We start from the raw sequence: 20541 nt of genomic DNA on the forward strand, positions 1-20541 counted from the left end.
GAAACAGACTACTCTCTGCCTCAAGCACCAAAGTCATACACATGCTGCATATTGAAAGCTATATAAGAAATTGAAAAGAAAGGGAAAAAAGGGGAGAAGAGCAGTTACTATGGTCTTTTTCTCACCCCTCCCTGTAGAAATCATGGATTTTTAAACTTATTTCTTTGGCTTTGCTGGGGTCAAGCTAATTTATCTGCTCCCTTGTGTTGCAGCTGCCCTGGAACACAAGTGCTGCCGGTATGGCTCTTGGTAGGGCTTTGCATAGATAAAAGGTAGAACACAAACATGCCCCTGATTTCTCAAGTCTTCAGAGAGGATAAGGCCTTCAATTCACAGCTATTACAAGACAGGAGGGCTTCTCGTACACTCAGTCATCCATGTATTTTAGTAAAAAGCCAACGTGCTGCATCTCGTGCACTTCCTATACACGTTACAGTATAAAACAGACATACATGACAAGTTAAAGAAAAAAATTTCTCTTGTTCTTTAAATGATGAGAGCAACTAAAGCTCAAAAGAACAATTTCTCTTCCTTGAGCCCAAAAGATTAGGGTTTTTTGTATTGTTATACAGAGGTACAGCTGGTAGCAGAACTGAACAGAACATGTGCCATATGTCAAAATTTTAACTGTTACACTGCTATATGTTCAACAGTAAATATTTTAATAGTGTCAGAGTAGATGAAAATTAATAAACAGCTGGAAAAACAGAAATAGATCAATAAACCAAAGAATCTTAATTGCAGAACACATACATTCTAAAAAAAAAAAAAGTAACGAGATGCTCAAAATATCTATTCAATTCCTGACAGTTGGCAAATAAGCAAGGATATAAAAGGTATTTGAGAGAAGACAGACACAAATCATAGCTTTTTATATAATATCAGACATAATTGCCAAGGAGGTAGTTCCTCAAAGATAACAACAGCTTGGCCAGTAGGTGCAAGTCCAACTCCTCTTATAAAGGAGAGGTCTGTACTGGGGGGAAAAAGAAAAGTTTTTCACTACCAACAGCTAGATGGTGCTACTAGGCAATAATAAGTATCAGTTTCCATAAAGTACAAATGTATTAAAAAAAATTCCATTATACAAAGTAAAGACTGTTTATTTTAATCAGAACTGATACTTCAAGAGTTGGAAGTATGACTTAGGACAACAGATCGCAGCAAATCTACTCATCCAAGCTGTGTGAGAAAGAACAAAAGAAATAGTAAATGTCTAAATACAAGCAGAACATGCTTTCCTGAAGCAACGTGAAGTTTGAAACATCAGAAACAAAGCTCAGCTATTCAGCCAAGATATACTAAGACTTTTCAGTACTTTCTTCTGCCAGTTTTCAAACTGTGTGCCTGAAGGCAGCAAAAAATAAAGAATACTGCAATCATGACAACAATCTGGGAAGACATTGGCACCCTCGCATTGTAAACAACCATCGTGTTACAAGTTATTGGTAAAAACAAGTACAATGGCCTAATTTTGAAAATCCTTATTTGTGCCTTTTTTATTCAGATAAACCCCTTTTTGGGGCTTCCAGAGTTGATTAAAATGATGTTAAAAGCATTACATCTAGCAAAACAAAAAGTAAGCATTTATTCTTCTACTTTGTTCCTAAACTTCACCAATAAAAATGTTCTTACTCCTCTTTCAGATTTCCAGCATATTTTCATTTGTATATAAGATTAAGTGCATAAGCTAAAATCTTATGTCTTTTACTTCCAGCACTAGGCTAAAATGGGACTGGACTCCTCATTGCCTTGAAGGTAGTTCCTGGCTTGTTAAAAACAGACACATACATTTAGCTGTTTAAATGCATACTAAGTGTCTTATAAACAAAAAAAAAAGTCCTGTAGTAGTGTAAGCTACAACGAGTTCCCCTCCCTGTCCAAAGATTTTTGGGTAATGAGCACTAGTTAACATGATATTACAGTAAATTTCCCCCATAAGCCCTCTCTACCTGTTTCCAAGTATCTCCTAATGCTTAACAGAAGCATTATTCTGAAATAATAGTATCTGTTTTGCTTTAAAAATAAGTCCAAAAATACTGCAGTTACTACAGAAGGACAAAGTTAATTTTACATTTCCTCTCCACATAGTCCAAAACCACTGTAATTATCTGAAGCAATATGCTTCTAGACTGGGCTAACTGCTATGCATGTAGGCAAATACACCCTGTCAACTAAAATGCCTGCAAAAGGCCAGTTCTACTCTACGTAACACAACACAGTTTAAATTCAAAAAGCTGATAGAAATGCAACTGATAGAACAAAAAGGAAAAATCAGAACAGCAGGAGAGTATAATTTTTCTTGATTTTGCTTAAATTGTCCAGTAAGCACTGACTATTTCACATTGCAAGATGATACAAGGAACAACTTGATGCTGTCGCTGGTTCTAGGTAATGGAAACATGTTAAAAACTGACAGCTGCACTTCCCAAGAGACAAAAGTTTTGTTCACTGTGTGCTCTGTAATACTATTGTTTAACATCTGTGCTGTGTCAGGGCCCCCTTTACCTCACTTCCTCCTCTACTCCCCACCCCCCCCTTTTTTTTTATAAGTATGTCTAACAAGCATTTAAAATAACCTGCTGTCACAAAATGCAGTCAGCTACACACTACTGCCATCAACTGTGGCTATTACTTCAGAACAAAAGACGACTGTCTGCAACACAGTTAGAATGCTTGTTTGCACAAAAAAAGTTCTGAAAAATAGGAATATGCAGGCTCTTCACAAATGTGCTCTTAGCACATCTCAAACTGTTTAGCATGAGAAGACAGTAAGAGCCAAGAGGGAGCCAAGATGCATCTTCCTAAGCACATTCAAAAATAGGGTTGATTTTTCTCCCATATTCCAGTTTTTCAGCTTGTTTTGAAAATAGACAGAACAACAAATCTCTCATGCTATATATAAATTGACAACTGTATTAGAGAAGTCAACTTCATGCTTCCAGAGATCATGATGACCTCTACAGGGATTTCTTCAAGCTACACCTGTCTTGCTGAGGCTGAACATGTATCAGAAAACGTTTTTGCTGTTGCAGTACCCAGGTGAAGAAGGCAGCATAGGAGAGAGTTCCTGAGTGGGAGTTCTTTTAAATGCCCAGAGATGTAATCTGGCAGACTTGCCAGCACCTGGCTGTAAATGCCACTTTTCAGGATGGGTCACACCAAATGCTTATCTAGCTCAACAAGTTGTTACTGCCAGCAGTAAGACCAGATAGGCAAGAAAGGGTACATATGATACTTCCCCCAAGTACTCTCCAACTTAGGGTGCAGAGACCTATTCTGCTCATTCTAGCTTTTTAAGTACAGCTCTTAACAGATTATACAAAGCTGCCTTATGTTATCTGACATTCTATATTTAAGATGCATTTTTTCTCTGCCTAAACAGTTGTTGTTCTGCATATCTTTAAAATTATACACATCTTTTAAAATTATATTTAACCTTTAAAACATGATCTGCGCAGAGAGCCTCTCCTCAAAGCCAGGACATATTTGTATCTTACATTTCACTTCATACCTAATTCAGCATCAGCTGGCTATAAATTTTCCAAGTCTCTAGGGCTATGAGTATTATCTGTCCCTGGAGATTTGTAAGATTCATTCTCTGGATTCTTTTCAAGACTATGGATAATTTGCAATCCTCCACAAGTGAAAAAACCATTCAAGTGTAATTAGTCTTATTTATTAGTAAAGTAAGAAGAACATGTTCTAGAATCTGAGTTTTAGGAAGACTGTTCAAGAGACATCTGTGAATTTCTTTTGGACTAGAGTAAAGTACAAGTTCTTTGACAGAATGTTCAAATAGCGATTGTGGAAATTCCATATCCAGGAAAACTGCAGGCACACTGGTGTACATACCAGTATGGAATACTGAAAGATGGACAACACAAATGAAAACCCATCATTTTTAATGTCCTCCTTAAGCTCAGTTTGTGGACTTTTGGCACCTTTTCCTCCTTAGCTTGTTGTTCTCAAGTTTTTTTGCCTCCAGATTTTTCACCAAACTATAAAAAAAATGAAGCAGTTGCAACTGATTTGATCTTACAGCAGATCTGAACTTGCACAAATAACCACTACAAAGAGAAGCTGCTTTTAACATGTTTTTCTTTATGTGGCTCAGGGCCCAATTTTTCTGATCTTGAAAGGGACATGTCCAACAGGAAGTCAATCCATGCCAAGGTAGCTCTTGTTCATAAAGTAGATATAGCGGATGCATTCGGAGTTGAGATAACTTCAAAGTTCCTTCTGAGGAAGGATTTAATTCTTCTGACAGGGTAGTCCATAGGGAGGAAGTGACCATCTACCTAAGCCACTGTAATAGGACAGGAAAGCACTAACACTAGGATAAGTCAGTCATCGTTTCAGTTTTGATGGATTTTTTCTTCCCCTCCCTCCACAAGCCCTTTTCACACTGCATTAGAAATGCACGTCAAGAAATCAAGGTTTTAAATCTGACAGACCTCACAACCTTCACAATCAAATCCCTGATCTGGGGACCTGCTTTTAAGTTTTTCCAACTAATGATGGGTTTCCTACTTGGAAACAAACTTCCATGCCTTGTGGTCCCTCCAAGCAATATACATGGAAAAGACGCAAAAATGTCTGTAATCCATAACCCCAACCAGGTGTACATGCAGGTAAGATCTGTCTTGCAGTTTTATTAACCCTTAAAAGACCCTAAAAACCTTGAAGGTATAAGCGTTATTTTCCCATCCGGCAAACAAAATGTTATTAATAACCAATCAGGCGTATCTTAGTTTTATGGAACAGCTAGTTGCAATTTGATTTTCAGAATTTTTGACAGCATCTGAAAGTCTTCAAATACAGGCTCTGAATTTGGAAGTTGCAACGGACCAATTCTAACTTTTGCTCCATCACCTATGAGCACTCAGAAGGTAAACTCTTCTCTTATAAATGTTTAGTAAAATCTGAAATCCAACCCCGAAATTCTGTTTCAATAAATTAGCATCCATTTCCAGCAAACTGTGGAAATGCAAAACAGGACAGATTTATGTTATTCAGGATTAAAGTTTCACATGGCAAAAGAAAAAATTCCAAACCATACAACATACTTCTCTCTGAATTCACGTAAAATGACACTTGCCTACTTCAGAATTACTGTGAATGCCCCACTGCCAAGTTCAAATATTAAAAACTACATTCCAAAACCTAAATCTGCTGTGTAATACACCTTTTTTGAAGGAATTAAGTATATTCAGAAACATAAGGTAACTTTTAAAGAAGGCTAGTGAGGAAAGTAAATAGGCTATGCCTAAATAAAGCAAAGATTTCAACAAGTTTACCCAGGTTGGACATTCAATAGGAACTGTGCTACTAGTCATCTCAAATATCCTTGCAGCTAACTGCTTTCTAAAACCAAAATATAATTGCATATGCTTCAATAACATATATCACTATCGAACTTATTGTCATTCATACAACATGCTCTAAGATTATGTTTAAAAAAGGGCTAACACTGAAGTTAAAAATTCCATTTCTCCTGAAGTCTAAAAAGATTTGGATCATTATCAGCTGCATCTCTTGAGAGAAAGGATGTCATATTACTACTACCATAGTTTTGCGTCACATTTGTCACACTGTATAAATCCAAGCACTCCTCCAACTTATGTCACATTAAATAGTTGATTTAAAAATAATACAATGCTGCCATCACCTGCCGTTGCTGGGCTGCTGTGGAGAATGTCTGGAATGGTCTGAAGGCTCTGACCTCTGGTCAGGAGATCGTGAACGACTGCGGCGGGGCCTGTCATGTGATCGGTTGGAATGATCTGATGCCAGCGACTGAATTTCTGAAATGTCTGTTAAATAAAAGTTGTTTTTTCATGAAATGATTGTAATTAAAATGGTGGTGTGATCTGCTCAAATGGAAATAAGCTTTTGCAGAGAATTTTTATGAAGATGTTAAATCTATGTCTATTATTTCAAAACAACTAAATTTAATATTCCTGAAAAAACAACTGCAAGAATTGGAGATGTATATTTTTCTCCACTGTTTTTGAACATATGGATTTCAATCACATTCAAACAAGAATTTACCCACATGACAATGTTACTCCTCACTCTTCTGCTCCCCACCCTCTCATCCCACTTAGGTATTTAACATCTTCACAACACAGGGAATTCTTCTCTCCCTTTGGAAATCAAGTTTATTTATACTCACCATCTCTTTCTGAAGCATTAGCAGAATGAATACTGTCAGAAAGATCAGGGACATTCAACAGTGTAGCTCGTTCATCTCGCTGAACAACCATCTTCAACTTGCCTTTTGACCTTTCTATTAGTGTTTTTGCATCTGCTAAGGACATATTTTCCGTCACTGTACCATTTATCTGGAACAGAATAAGAGAAGAGCAGATATAAACTTACTGAAAAAAACAGCGAATCTCCAGTAGACAGTGGTTTTCTGTCTGATGATATTTAGATTTTAGAAATAGATGGAGATATTTATCAAATTACCACAATAGAACGGAAGACTATTGGGCTCATCCAAACTATGACATAATATTAGAAATTTATTTTCATCTTTCAAAGACAAAGCCTCTACCACTAATACAGAACTTATTTTAAAATATTAGTTATGTTTTTTGAACCAGCACTGCTATATACTGCAGAATGTTTTTCTGCACCAACATATTTATAGCAGTATCTTGAAATTAAAGTTGTTAGTATGGAATTGAAAATCCCTGGGTATATTGATTTCCACAAAAATCAAAATTTATCCTGAAGGCAAGTTCTGGTGTTGCTCAATAGCACAATTCCACACCATTATATTGTATAACTAAGCACACAGGGCCAGTTTCATACCATCCCAAATGTTTTCTGTTATACATTTACAGTGGGCACTATTTGACTGAATAAGGCCTGGGGAATAATACCAAAAAAACCCCAAAAGACTTTATAATTTCCCTTTCTTTAGAGAGGTTGATTTATACTTAAATTTATTGACCTTTGAAGTAATTTAAAGATACATCTTCAACTAGTAATAATTACGTTAAGAAATAACTAATTCTAAGAACAGTTATATCAGTAAGTTTTTCTCTTGAAAAAAAACCCACCACCACCATTTACTATACCTTCAGTACAACATCTCCTTCCTGAATATTGCCATCTCTTGCTGCCAGGCTATCCTGTGATATTTCTTTCACAAATATGTGGCTTGCCAACCGTAGACCATACTCTATATAATAGCAATAAAAGAAGAAAGAAAACCGATGAAGTTACAGTAAAAAAAATAACAAGAGGGAGGTATCTGAAGATTTACAACACTGCTTTATACAACATTTACACTGGATACGCAAAAGAGGAGAGTGAACTTGGCACATGAAGGGCTGTAGTGGAATTACGCTATGGATTTACCATTATATCAATTTCTTTTCTAACTCTGCCTGTAATCATAGGTGTTGTTCAACAACTTAATTCAGATGCTCCTACAATTTTCCCTCTTTCAAACAAGACAAACACCGAAGACTCGACGGAAGTATATGGAAGGTATGTAGCCACTGACCACCAGACATCAGGTGCACAGTTGAGATTTGTTTACACTATATAAAACTGTACCCTTAATTAATCACATGTATTTTGGAATATGAAAGATACCACCAGAAATACAATAGCAGTTTTCAAGTTTTCAGCTAGCTACTGGTAAAAGGGGCAAACTTGTTAACAGCACTGTTCATACAGTCCATGAAGCCCTTAATGCAACATTGACTGAAGCAGTTGGCCTTTAAAAACCAGCAAAAGTCTTAGCAAGAGAATTACATACAAGTTACCTTCATTTTTCCTTGATTTCACCAGTGTTACTTTGGTAGGTTTTGCAGGCTGACTGGAAGTAACCGACCTTCTGTCTGATCTTGGTGATAAGCTTCTCTCTCTGCTAGCACTTCGATCTCTTACCCAGCTCTTCTCATGCCTTCTGTTGGCACTTGGACCACCACGGCTGCTTCTTAGATCACGTATCTCTTCATCATAGCTGTCGTCCTCATTGTCAGACACTGGTTCAGGTTCTGGTCGAGCCACTGGAATCTGAATTTTCTTCATCCTTCTGATAGTCTACAGCCAAAAACTAGACATCAGCCTCTGGCTGTATAACGCTAATGGTGCTACTAAATGTCATAAACCAAGCTAATGTCAGAACTCAAAAGAAAATATACAGATGCATTTGTGGATGCTCTGAAATCTTGAATCCTCATTATAAAATTCTATTCGATTAATACAGGAGACTCATCAATAGATTACAAGAAACCTGTTTTTGAGGGGAGGGATGTATTTTTACTCCTCTTTTGCTTTTGTAAAACCAGCAAAAGGATAACAGCCATTGTAGCACAATGCAACATTCTGTCTTCACAGAGCTTCATATTTGAATGCCCTCTCTCTTTGCTTAAACCCACAAATCAGCTACTGGCACTGCTAAAAACTTCTTTTGCTAACATGTAATCTACTGTATTCTCAGTGTGTTATTGACAGTAATTCTCCTCGACTTTGAAGCCTCCCAGTCTTCCAAAGCAATGTTTATGCAAGCCACAGAGGAAGGGGAACATTCCCGCTGAAAGTTCAAAGTTGATTGGCATGAACATCGACAGCTGTTTCTAGAATAAAACCCAACCCTGTTTAGAGGTTTATTTGCTACGTGTTATAAAACTGAACCAAGTTATACCACGAAGTTTTCATTAACTCTTTTTCCCTACATAAATCTACACACCAAATACTTCAGATACTGCATAGCTCACCACATTGTTTTGTGTAAGCTTTAAAGAATTGCTGAATCTACAAATGCAAAACATGACAATTTTTGCAACTATAAAGCACACAAGAGCACTAGAAATCTGTCAGCACAAAAGCTTTTCTACAAGCCCTAGAAGTTTGCTTTCCTGAATTAAGAAATCATTAAACATTGTGCATTTGTGTTCTGTTTTTTGTAACATAAATCTCAAACTTTTACAGAAAGCCGGATTACTACCCTTTAGTGATGGCCTGTTCTGATTTGCAAAGTTCAAAAGCCAGCCACTTTGAATAAGCCTACAAAATTATAGGAATTAAGGTAATTATACTTTATTTTGGCAAACTGTTTACTGAGCATAAGAAGAACTATGCTAGTGCCTGAACAGTGGGTAAAGTCCTTTAACATACACCAGTCCTTGAAAAACTTGATAAGAGTGCACTCAAGAAAGCAAATATTAAACAAAGCCAAGAATTGAGCTTTTGACAAACTGAGAACTTTACCACAAAGAAAAGGAGTCTGAAGTATCCAGTGCCACACTACTCAATCATCATCATCATCCTTATTTTCAAAAAAATTTTTAGTGACCCACATGATAAACATGTCATGATCATCACTTAAACCTGAAGCATCAGAGAGGTATTATTCACACCATTTCGGTTTTGCTCTATAACTACGGAATTTAAATAAGCTTAAATCTTCAAGACATTCACTTACAATTTTGGCATTCTTCCCACTTTTCCTCAGTTGCTGAACAGCAAATGCATGCTCGACATTATCCATTGAAACTCCATTAACCATTGCAACACGGTCATTTTCTCTAAATGAAAAACATTACAATACACAATATAAATACTTTATGCCAAAGGGAAAATATTGGGGAATGAGTGTCCCTGACAAACTGCCTGTATTATAAACCTACTATATAAACAGTTACAGATAGATATCTTGAGAGCAAGACAATTAGGAGGTTAAGCTACCACTAACAAAGATGAATGCCCTTCAAATCAGAATCCAGGTATAGTTTGGCACTTACTGCAGCAGTCCTTCTGCTGGGCCTCCTTTCAGCACATCAGAAATAACTATTGATGTCTCACCACTCTGAAAGTGAGGATTATCTCTTCCTCCAGATATTGCAATACCAAATCCAAATCCAGGAGCCTATAATGTAACAAGAGAAATATTTTTACTTTTTAATATTTACATGGTAACAATTCGCATCCCTGTGTCAAACACAAGAAGGTCCTGTGGGATGAATACAACTTTTTGGAAGAAACAAGGATCAATGTACCATGCGATGCTATGCAATCCAAGAACAGGAGAGAGATTAAAAATAAAAAAACCACTTTTAGGAGGCAGAGAGTTTCAGACTAACTACTCAATCTCTCCCAAGAGCAAAATATTAATGTTCTCATTTGCATTTTTATGGCCTGGGCCTCAGGTGGTCACCAGTAAAACCTCAATCTTCCATAAGCACAACATATACCACTGTGTTGAGATACCAATTCAAACCCATATCACTTCTTGCAACACTTTCTCTGAGGTTTCACATTATGGTATTTACCCAGCTTGACCTTGCTTAGCTCAGGAACTAACAGGATCACAGCACACAGTAGTATGACTGCAGGCTCAATTCTTACAAATAATACCGAGATCACTTGTACCATTAAATACATCAAAACCTTGTCAGCACTTGCAAATCATGTGCATCTTAACAAAAGTAATTTGCTTCAATCTTTTCCCTCTAGGGTGACCTGCCACTACAGCAAGGTCAATGCCTCCGAAAAGTTATTCCTGTTAGATATTTCAAGAAACAACAATGATGCTTACATTTCTGCCTGGAAGCAGTGAGGGTGGGAAATAAACTTTCTAAATATAGCTTATTTGCAAACTATCTAGCTATTCTGTCATTGCCCAGAAAACACTGTCAGAAGGATATTACCTTTTAAATGCTGTATTTTGCTCAATAATATATTTTGAAGTTTTCAACTATGCAAAATACACAGTCAGTGGATGGAAAAGATCATGTTTCAGTCAATTCCTCCTCTCCATTTAACATAGCATACACTCCATGCTCACAGACTTATCCCTTTCTTTTTCAGACTTTTTGCCAAACAGGACCCAGCTTTAGCAATGAGTTTCATAACCTTACAGTGACTGCAGAAGCAACATGGCAGTCTGCATTTGGCGGTACAACACATGACATTCATTCAGCTTTTTGGACAGTAATTACTGCTCAAAAAACCTGGCTCCTATTTCCCCCCAAAATAGAGGTCAAACATGGTCCAGATTTAGCCTGTAAGCAGTGAACAGGACCATACAGTATTAAAACAAAGATCTGGAGATTCACTGTTCAGAAATCAATTTCAACAGTTAGCAAATACTGTTGCCAGGCATGAATAAAATAAATTGGTCTAACAGGTGTGCGGGAGTGGGGAGAGGAACACCTTACTGCTTCTTTTACATTAATTTTAATTCATCAAATGAAGATTGGACATATTTTCAAGATACGTTCCAGGCCCATCAACCAGAAATCATGGCTGGGATTCATTCAAGAATTACTAAATGAAACCCTGTGCCATGCAGGAGGACAGTCTAAAGGATCCTAGTAACTACTTATGACCAGAGCTGAGGTTTTCTTTCAGTTTTATTTTTTTATATAGTCAACAAAAAGAATATATAATAGCCTATGAAAACGTGTATCAAAACCCCCTTTAAAAACTATTCAAAAATATCTCCCCTTTCCCATGCCACTGCTTCATCTTACAGTTTTCCATGACTAACAAACAAAATTCAGTTTTCACTATATTTGGGTGGGGAAGGAAAGGGAGAAAAGAGCTAACAACAGACATTTATGTTGAACTTCATTTAAGTGTTCTCTATCTTTCCTTACATCACAAACAAAAAAGATTTCTTGTAACTCTCCACTTATGAAAAGAAATACAACTATCAGGCTAAGGCCAGCAGAGATGCAGAAACTCACTATCAACCTTACCTTGTTACTTTCTATTTTTTCAGAGTAGATTTGCAAACCAAATCACCACTATTAGGATGATTAGTTTCATACTTTAATGATGTTCAAGAAGCCCTAAAACAATGCAGTTGCATATTACAGCAGTCAAAAAAGACCATGTCAGACAAAGGCTAATAACATAAATCAAAGTCTAAAGAGATACTCCAAATCACTAAGTTCAAATCAAACCCTAAACCTTCATGAAAATTTAAGAGCTCAAATAAGAAACTTTCCAGTAAACCTCAACCTACTACTGTTCATTTTATCCTGCTGTCTACCATCACCTTAAGAGATAAACGATAAACTAACTACCCTCAGAAAACTGAACCTAGCTCCTAGACATGTCTGGAAATAGCAAGATGTTGATCACTACAGATTATATGAGATATAAACATGTATCTTAACTAAAATTGCACTAAAATAAATCTGCCATATCACAAAGTCACTTGTCAGATGATGTAGTGACAACACAAGAGAAAAAAAAAAAAAGGACTGGACTGTTTTACTCTCCCACAGTAAGGCAGCATGGGAGAAGCAGAAGCCTGGTTTCTATTCTTTGGAGGAAGGAGACACATCTAAGACACACAGAACTTGAGTTCCAACTATGAGGAAACCCACGTAAGATATGAAGTGCATCGCTTCTCCTTAAAGACCTTTACAGTTAAGAATACAAAAACAGCAAATCTCTCAATAAAAGGTAAACTGTAGCCATCTGATAAGCTTTAACTGAACTTGAGACGGGCTCAATCTTCAAGAGCTAAGTAGCAGTCCAGGAAGTTGGAAGGGTAGTAAAGAAAGGGAACAAAACTCTTGGTTAGAAGCTCAAGCCTCTTCTCCCCAAAAAAGTTTCTATTAAGTCTTTTGGTAATAGTGCTGAAAATCACCAATTACTGTGACAGTCAGACTGCTTATATGCTCAGTTCCAGATTCTAAGATACCTGAAGCAGATGGATAAAAATTAAAAAATCTGATGTTTGAACCACATCAAAGTGCCTGAACTGACAAATGTATACTGCAACTACTGGGATTAAGTATACTCTGTCTCTAATTTGTAATCACATCTCTGCAAAGTACAGATCATAGGAAGAAGCCCTTCCAAAGAAGTGGGCAAAGCTGCATTGTTCAACAAGAACTCCCTATCTAAAGCACTCCCTTTCTCTTTTGTAAGGCTCATCTTCCAAAGCTAATGTACCATACTATCCCCTTTTAAAAGGGCCATTACAGGATCAAGACATACTGAAAAAATAAAACATGTATCTTTTTGAGGTATGTAACAACACTTCTGAACTGCCATTAATTGGTTTTATAAATCAGTAATTGCACCCTATAAGAATGCAGAAACTTTTTAAGAAATGTTTAATACCTCAGACACTGACATGTTCAAAAAGCTAATCATTAGACTACGCAGATAGAATACCTTATACAGTTACCTGCTAATGGGGCTTTTTTGTTTTTTTTCTTCAGAAAAAGATTGCATACAAATGATATCTACTTTCTTAAAGTTTGATGATTACTACTAAAACTGCTTTTTGTTTTTACATTTTTGGCTACCTTTATGGATACCAAGGAGAGTTAAAGAAATTGTACTCTGTCATACACAGGAGCAATGGAGTAGAGAACAACACCATCTTAAAACAAAGTAAAATTGTCAGTGCAGGAGTCTCCAACAGGACAAAAATGAGTCTCAAAACAGGAATAAATGTAGTCAAGAATATTCTATGCATCTTTGCTAACACCCCCACCCACCAAACTACTTCCTCCCTAGTTTTAAGGCTGTTCCTTTTAACAGATGTTAGTGGTCCTCACTCGTTAACTAGTTTTGATCAAATACCATTAATAAAAAACAATTAAAATGGAGAAAAAACCCACAGTTACAAAGTTTCTTTGGGGCACTTGGAGGGACAACAGATCTGCTTGCCATTAAGCAGGTACTTGTGAAGAAACAAGAGTTGATCTGGACTGACACCAACTCCAGACCTCTCTCCCTCTCCCAGGGGGACTTACTAAGGTTTTAGACGTTTATTCTGGATCAGATTCTTTCAGTGACTTGTCTTGCCTCATTTCTGAAGGCAAATACTGACAAGATGTACAAAAAAGTTTGGTGAATCCCAAGAGCTTCTCAGGCATACCAGTAAAACAGGAAGCCAGTAACGTGAAGCCTGACTTGCATCTACCCTGTAGAAATTCAGCACATGTCAAATGTCATTAATTCCATCATTCGCAGCCAGCTTACTGCCCTCAGCTAAGCCAAAATCAGAGGGACTTTTTAGTGTGCCTCACTAGATAAAGCAAATTCAGTTCAAAATGTTTTTTGTGTGGCTGACAGTAGATGCTCTCTGCTGTTCTGTAGCTCAGCAAAGTGGAGCAAATAAACTCACACAGGAAATATTCCACAACCAGAGTGGCATTTTGAGTCTATTCCAATTCTATTAACTTCTAGATATCTTTGAGGATAACTGAGATCTGGATGCATTTCACTCCTTCCAACTAAACTGAAGTAACCTCAACTACTTGATAATCTAACACTGTAAGAACATCACCAATAAAAAGCAAAGTCAAAAACTCCATAGGCAAATATGCCGTTGCTCTCCTAAATCCTCTTCCCAGTGCTAAGGATAAATTCTAAGCTTAATAAAACCCAAACTCTTATGCTAATTTATCTGGCAGATGGAAAACATTGTTTGTTTGCTTTTAATTGCCTAAATTAATGCTATCAAAGTTATTAACAGTAGACGCCAGTCTCCAACATCTATATAAGAGCTACTTACTCAGCTAACTGTTAAACCAGTACAGTTGGCAGAAGTTTGGCACATAAAGTGTCATAATCAAATTTGTAATCAAATCACACTTTCAGTTCTACACAAAGACTTCTGACTACGCTGCAAGTGCAAAGACATGACTTATAGTTCCTATATATTATTTCAAAGATTTGTTCAAGGTAACACCATACTGCAGCATTTCATGATTCCTTTGCACACTGACTGAACTCGTCATTTTCAGGTTTCACTGAAGTTACTGCTCCAATTAACCAGAAAAATATCCTCTTCAAGAGAAACTAAACAATCACCAACTCTACTAGCCAACCTTGTATTGCTATCGCATTATTTTGTTTGGTTTTGAAAATAAGACAGTACAGATTTAATCAGTAGTATGAGTAAAAAATTTTAAGTTTACACAGGTTCCAGGGATGAATGGAAAGCTTCAAGTAGAAAACATAAAGGGCAATTACACATAGAAATAATACCTCTTGCTCCAAAATTTGTTGACCTAAAAATTGTTGGAAGCTTGACAAGTAGCCTAGATAAGTATCACTACACATTTCTGGTTTTACTTATACTTTTCTTTCAACATGTGGTTGCAGTTAGAGACAGGGTACTTTGCTAGACAGTCTTCCGGCCAAATGAGTGTAACTGCTCTGTTCCTCAGAGGACAGGTACTAAAAGGGTTATTTTGATTCAAAGATTAAACTCATTAGAATCAACAGATAATAGGTTTGTACAGAGAATTAACATTTTTATCTGACCAGCTGATCTATTCATACACATTTCTAGTCACAAAGGTCCATTCATCTCATCAATGCTACAATTCTAAAATGCCTTGATTCTATGCTGAAGATTTAAAGGCAAATGATATAACTTGCTCCCTGGAGACACTCTTGTGTATCTCCCTTTTGTTGGAATGAATATAGCTATTTTGACCATGATTCTGTGGTCACTTTAATACTAAGTGGCTGCAAAAAATGGCATCCCACCTTGTTCTGATTTTCCCTAAGCAACTCATTCCTTATTGCCTTTCTTGTACAGCCTCACAATAGCTACATCAGAAATCAATTTAATTTAAGAGTAACTCAAATAAGACAAGAGTCAGTCTCAATGTAAAAGCTGTCTTTCTAGTCACTGATTCCTAGTACACATTCCTTCGTGTAATGTGCACATTCTGATCACCCAAAAATCACTATTTTCAGCCACTAATTGAAGAAAGTGGCAACCAAATAAGGCAGTTTTGAACACATTTATCTCTACTTAACTACACTGGTTTATGTCCCTGCAAATAAAGTTTTAAAACATTTAAATATAGTTACAGTACAATCATTAATGAACATTTCATTTTTTAACTACTTTCAGTTACATACAGAAGTAATCTAAAGTTTTGTTTCTGGCAGTTATTTGTAGGCAAGCTTATCTTTGAAACCCAACAAACAAATAGACCTACTATCAAATGGAGCTTTTGCAACACTTCTAAATTTAAACAACGGAATATGACAGTTTCCTTTTCTTTTACTTCCTGACATCTGGCTTTTTCCTATTGTTTTCAAATGCTACCAGTATCCTGCATTAGGCACACAGAACCAATTGTATGAACTTACCCTGTGAAGAGTCACTGTGTGCTGTTCCCATATAGCTGTTTCTTCCATTGTTGTGCTCTAAGGAGAAAAAACCCAAAGATTAGACTTCACTGTCAACAGCTGTACTAAATGACTGTATAATACCACAAAGAGAAACTTACACTCAAAAGTAATACTAATATTCCTATCAAATAGCTACAGAGAAGTAGGGCTGGCTCATTTGTTACGCATTTCCTCTCTTTATATATCACATCTGAACCTCCCATGCTCCTATGGAAAGGGGCAGGGGGGAAGAATAGGCAAAACAGATTTCTACTTAATACTTCCGTGACCATTCTCCTTTTGCTTGTTCTGCCTGTATGCACATTACTCCTAATTCATGAACACCCAGCTATAGATTACAGTACGTGTGCTACTGTATTATGCATACAGGTCACATTTAACAGACTCCACAGTTTAGTGTAGGCTAATTTCTTTGGTGAACAGTAGCACTGCAGAAATAAACAAGGTCCTCTAAGGGAACTAGATTAAACAGTAACATTATGACAATATTTACATACCTGCATTTCTGCTTAAAAGAGCAGATACTTGCACTACTTAATGTGCCATGACAAGCAAACATTTGGAAAGGGGAAGATGGCATGATGGAGGAAAAACTAGCAGAGCCAAAGGCTTGAAAACAGGCAGAAAGGCAGCAGGAAATACGTAGCCAACAGCATGAAGTCTCCTTGCTATCCTGCTGCCAAATTTTCTACCTTTCCAGAGTGCCCAAGGTTTTGCTCCATACTCTCCCCTCTCATAAACAAGCAGTCTACTAACTAAAGAACAGAATCACAACACAAGCACCTCTGCAATACAGGAATGTTTTCTTTGAAATTCTACTTTACTCTTATTTTGTTTCAGTTACAGTAACTCAGCCACTACAACGAAAAGTACTCCTAGCTTTTAATCCAGTCCTGTATTACAGTAGAACAGCAGCAGGAGTGTTTACTCTCACAATCAATACCTCTGAAAACTTTATCCAATTTCATAACATCAGAATTTGCAAGTAGGTTTAAAAAGTGAGTTCTTCTCATGACCCCAAAAAGCTGTGGGGTTCCTTCCTCCACATTTTGTGCTCTAATTTCAATGTTCAGGATGTGCTACATTACTGCCCATTTCTCTTTCAGGGTTCACTGCTCCTGAAAGTGTTGGTGCAACTTAATTGGGATATATTTCATTCAAACAGCTTTTTTTTCCCCTCCCCTCAGTACCAAATGTTACTCCTTTGCATTACAAATTGATTCAACTCTACCCCAGAATTAGATTATTTCTCTCCAGCTTTTTAAAAGTAGACCAAATATATATTAAAAACAGTAACGATTTACACACAGAAAGCTATCTTTGAAACAAAGCAGAATGTTTTGCCTGTTAAACAGTTAATGAATACTGATTTTCTTCCCTATTTCTGATGCTCTCATTCTGTCTTAGTTTTGGCAGGAGCTTCTCAGGCTAAATATCTCATCAACAAGCAAAGAATTACCTCTGCAAGTGAACTTGTAAAAGAAAAAAGCTTTAAATTGCTCCTGTTCAGAAAAGGGTGCAACAGGAATCCAATAATGGACTGCAAAAAGTCACAACTCGCATTTTAATTCAAGTAAGGCTGCCTCATTTCTATCTGCAATTATCAAAGAAGTTAACCTGACTGGTTCATTTATCACATTTGTCCTGGCAAAGTCAGGCAGGTACAACACTCCATAGGCAGTTGAAGGCACTTCTGCACAGCACAGTTTGAGCTACTTGGCTAATGAGGTACCAGATTTCAACAGCTCCAAGTTCTTGTGTCTCACTGTTGGAGCTCAGTACACAGGGCACAGTGCAAACACACCAACTGGTTCTGGATATGGCAAAGACTGATAAAACCCGGTTTAACCAGCTATGCACTGCTCCCACTGGATCTGGGAGAACTGGCAATCCTAGAGTCAGAGTAGGGTAAGATAACAAAAACAGCTAAGCAATGACTAAGAAAAATGGAAATGACCTACGTAACACACTTCTGAGAACTGTGAGATTACTTACTACCTCACAAAAAAAAAAAAAAACAACCAAGACAAACCCCAAAAAACTCACCCACATAAACTCACCAGCCTTTCTAAACCTGGACAGGGCACTTACTGTTCAATCTACTGACTGGGGCTGCCATTAATGGCTTTTTCCTTTCTGTAGAAGCTCAGTCTTTCCACTTTCCTTGCTTGTTCTTCTCCATTTTATTGCTCACACTATCTCCTCTACTGATTTATTGCTATCACCTTCCCTAGATTTTACTAATACAGTCATTTCAAATTCACAAGACTTGGAAACATCAAATATCCATTAGTTAGATAGCAAACCAAGTAATACGTTATTTTCATTCTTTCTGCATGCCCAAACAGTCCAATCAAGAACAGTGAAAACAGTTCAAAGGCAGCCTGAGGCAACTTGTTGGCTTTGACAGAAACTGCTTATGTGAGAGTTATTTTCTCATCTGTAAAGAGCTGCATTCACTCACAAAAGACTGAGAAGTTTGATGAAGACCTGTGAAGGTACTCACTCACCCTACTAAACACTGACAACTGAGGCAGAAGAACTAGCTTGTGCTACCATCAGCTGAGGTCCCTGTTGCGATGCTGCTCTTAAACCATACTCAAAGTGCTTTATTTTTCATGCAACATTTGAATTTTGGGAATCTTTTAAGGACTTAATTCCCAAGTCTCTAGAAATGGCAAACATTGCTTGTAATTGAGGGGTGGGGGCAGAAAGTGTAGGTCTGCAGTGATGGTGCTAGTCCTGCTGACTGCTGGTACCAAGCTTGGTACCCCAAATAATGTTACCCACCACTGATTTAGGGGAAATCAAGGTGACTCAGCAGAAATACATACAACTCAGAGACATACAACCTAACACCCCAGAAATATATGAGAATACAAAGATGCTACAGTCTAGGGTTAAATTAACAGAAACCGTTCAGTATCTTTGAAATGCAAGCGAACAACTGACAGCATCTTAACTTTGCAAACTACAGATACTATGTCTATATTACCTATGGTTCTCTACATGTATTAACAATAAGAAGAATAGAAAGAGAATTATGACACAACTTCAGTGTTGGAGAAGAGATTTATTTTATGTTTATGCTTTATTAAAATGAAGAGTTTCATTAAGCTCATCTTAAACACCCTTGTACAGACAATTAGTGGCATTCTCAGCTCGGTATATGGCAAGTGGGTGTGTTTATGGGTTGGAGTTTTTTAAATTATTATTTAAAGGATAGTCATCCATTACATTTCTTCTTTCAACTGAACTACTTTTCATAACAAGTTAAGTGTGTCAAGAACGCTAAGTTAGATTTTAAGCAATTATTTGTTCAATTATGATAAAGTTTTGACACATGAGGTCAAAAGAGTTTTCAATCACCTTATTTCTTAGTAAAGTTCAACAGTAACTTCCTATAAACAAAAAGTGTTAAGTATCTACTGTTGTTATACATTTCCACATATTTCTCACTAAGGACAATGAGATTACATTTCCAGAGAAAAATCATATTTAGGTATCTAACTCAGAACAGGCAGATTTTCACATTTTTCCTCTGGCCAACACAACAGCAACCTACTGTGGGAAGTAATAAAGTACTTTTATTATCTTTACAAATCTGGTTTTGCAGATCAAATTGACAGCTGTCCTGCAGACAATAAAATGAAGCAACTACTTTTGCTACCTCAGGGGGCATACTGTTCCTATTCTCCTCAAAACACAACAGGGAGAAAAGTTACCTGTGACAGATCCAACTCCCTGCTCTAACCCTTCCCACCACAGCAAGCAGACTACAAGAAATTGAATGACTGGATCACCAACTCAACCATATAGAGAACACTATCTTTGCTCCAATCTTGCAGCCTCATGGTGTAGCTTTTGTCTATGCTGCACTTCCAACAAAAAGCTGATGTCTAGAAATATTCTTAATTATCCTGATAAAATCATAAAGAACCTTGAGAAACAGTTTTCTTATTCAAGACATTAAAAAAAGAGAGAAGAGAAAGAACAACTGGTAAGGGGCTATATCAAAAGAAGGAAAGAAGTTTATATTTAGAGGCAGTCTCTTCAGAAGGACACACTAGAGACTCATACGCCTTATCTATCTTGCTGTATTGCTATTTGGCTTCTAAAATTAATTCTCAATTATTTTTCGGTAAGTCCACTTCAGCAGTAGGATGCTACTGAACTTTTTAAAGGTTATTGAGTTTTAAAGGTTAAATGCAGAATACATTTTAATTGCACTTGTGGGAATAAGAATTAAAAGTGTTTATCATAACAATTAGCATTTGCAACTGTTAGAAGAATTTATACATGCTTGTTGGGTGTCTAAGCGGTGATATTTACCGTTCACAAAAAAAAAAAAAAAAAAAATTCAAAGTCAATACCCAAACCCAACAG

At 36.9% G+C, this 20541-nt stretch overlaps 1 protein-coding gene across 10 annotated transcripts in view; it reads right to left on the minus strand.

The window, feature by feature from the left end:
• The window catches only part of TJP1 (tight junction protein 1), a 196856-nt gene that overhangs the window by 27768 nt on the left and 148547 nt on the right, over positions 1-20541 (minus strand). For all 10 annotated transcript variants that reach the window (XM_074880804.1, XM_074880800.1, XM_074880798.1 and 7 more), the window contains 7 exons: positions 16114-16170; positions 9771-9895; positions 9452-9554; positions 7788-8067; positions 7092-7195; positions 6179-6347; positions 5672-5816 (listed from right to left, as the gene is read on the minus strand). In XM_074880804.1, the coding sequence (XP_074736905.1) occupies positions 5672-5816; positions 6179-6347; positions 7092-7195; positions 7788-8067; positions 9452-9554; positions 9771-9895; positions 16114-16170 (983 nt within the window). The remainder of the gene's footprint in view (positions 1-5671; positions 5817-6178; positions 6348-7091; positions 7196-7787; positions 8068-9451; positions 9555-9770; positions 9896-16113; positions 16171-20541) is intronic.

The sequence above is a fragment of the Strix uralensis genome, chromosome 11 (genome assembly GCF_047716275.1).
Source record: "Strix uralensis isolate ZFMK-TIS-50842 chromosome 11, bStrUra1, whole genome shotgun sequence".
Taxonomy (NCBI): Eukaryota; Metazoa; Chordata; class Aves; order Strigiformes; family Strigidae; genus Strix; species Strix uralensis.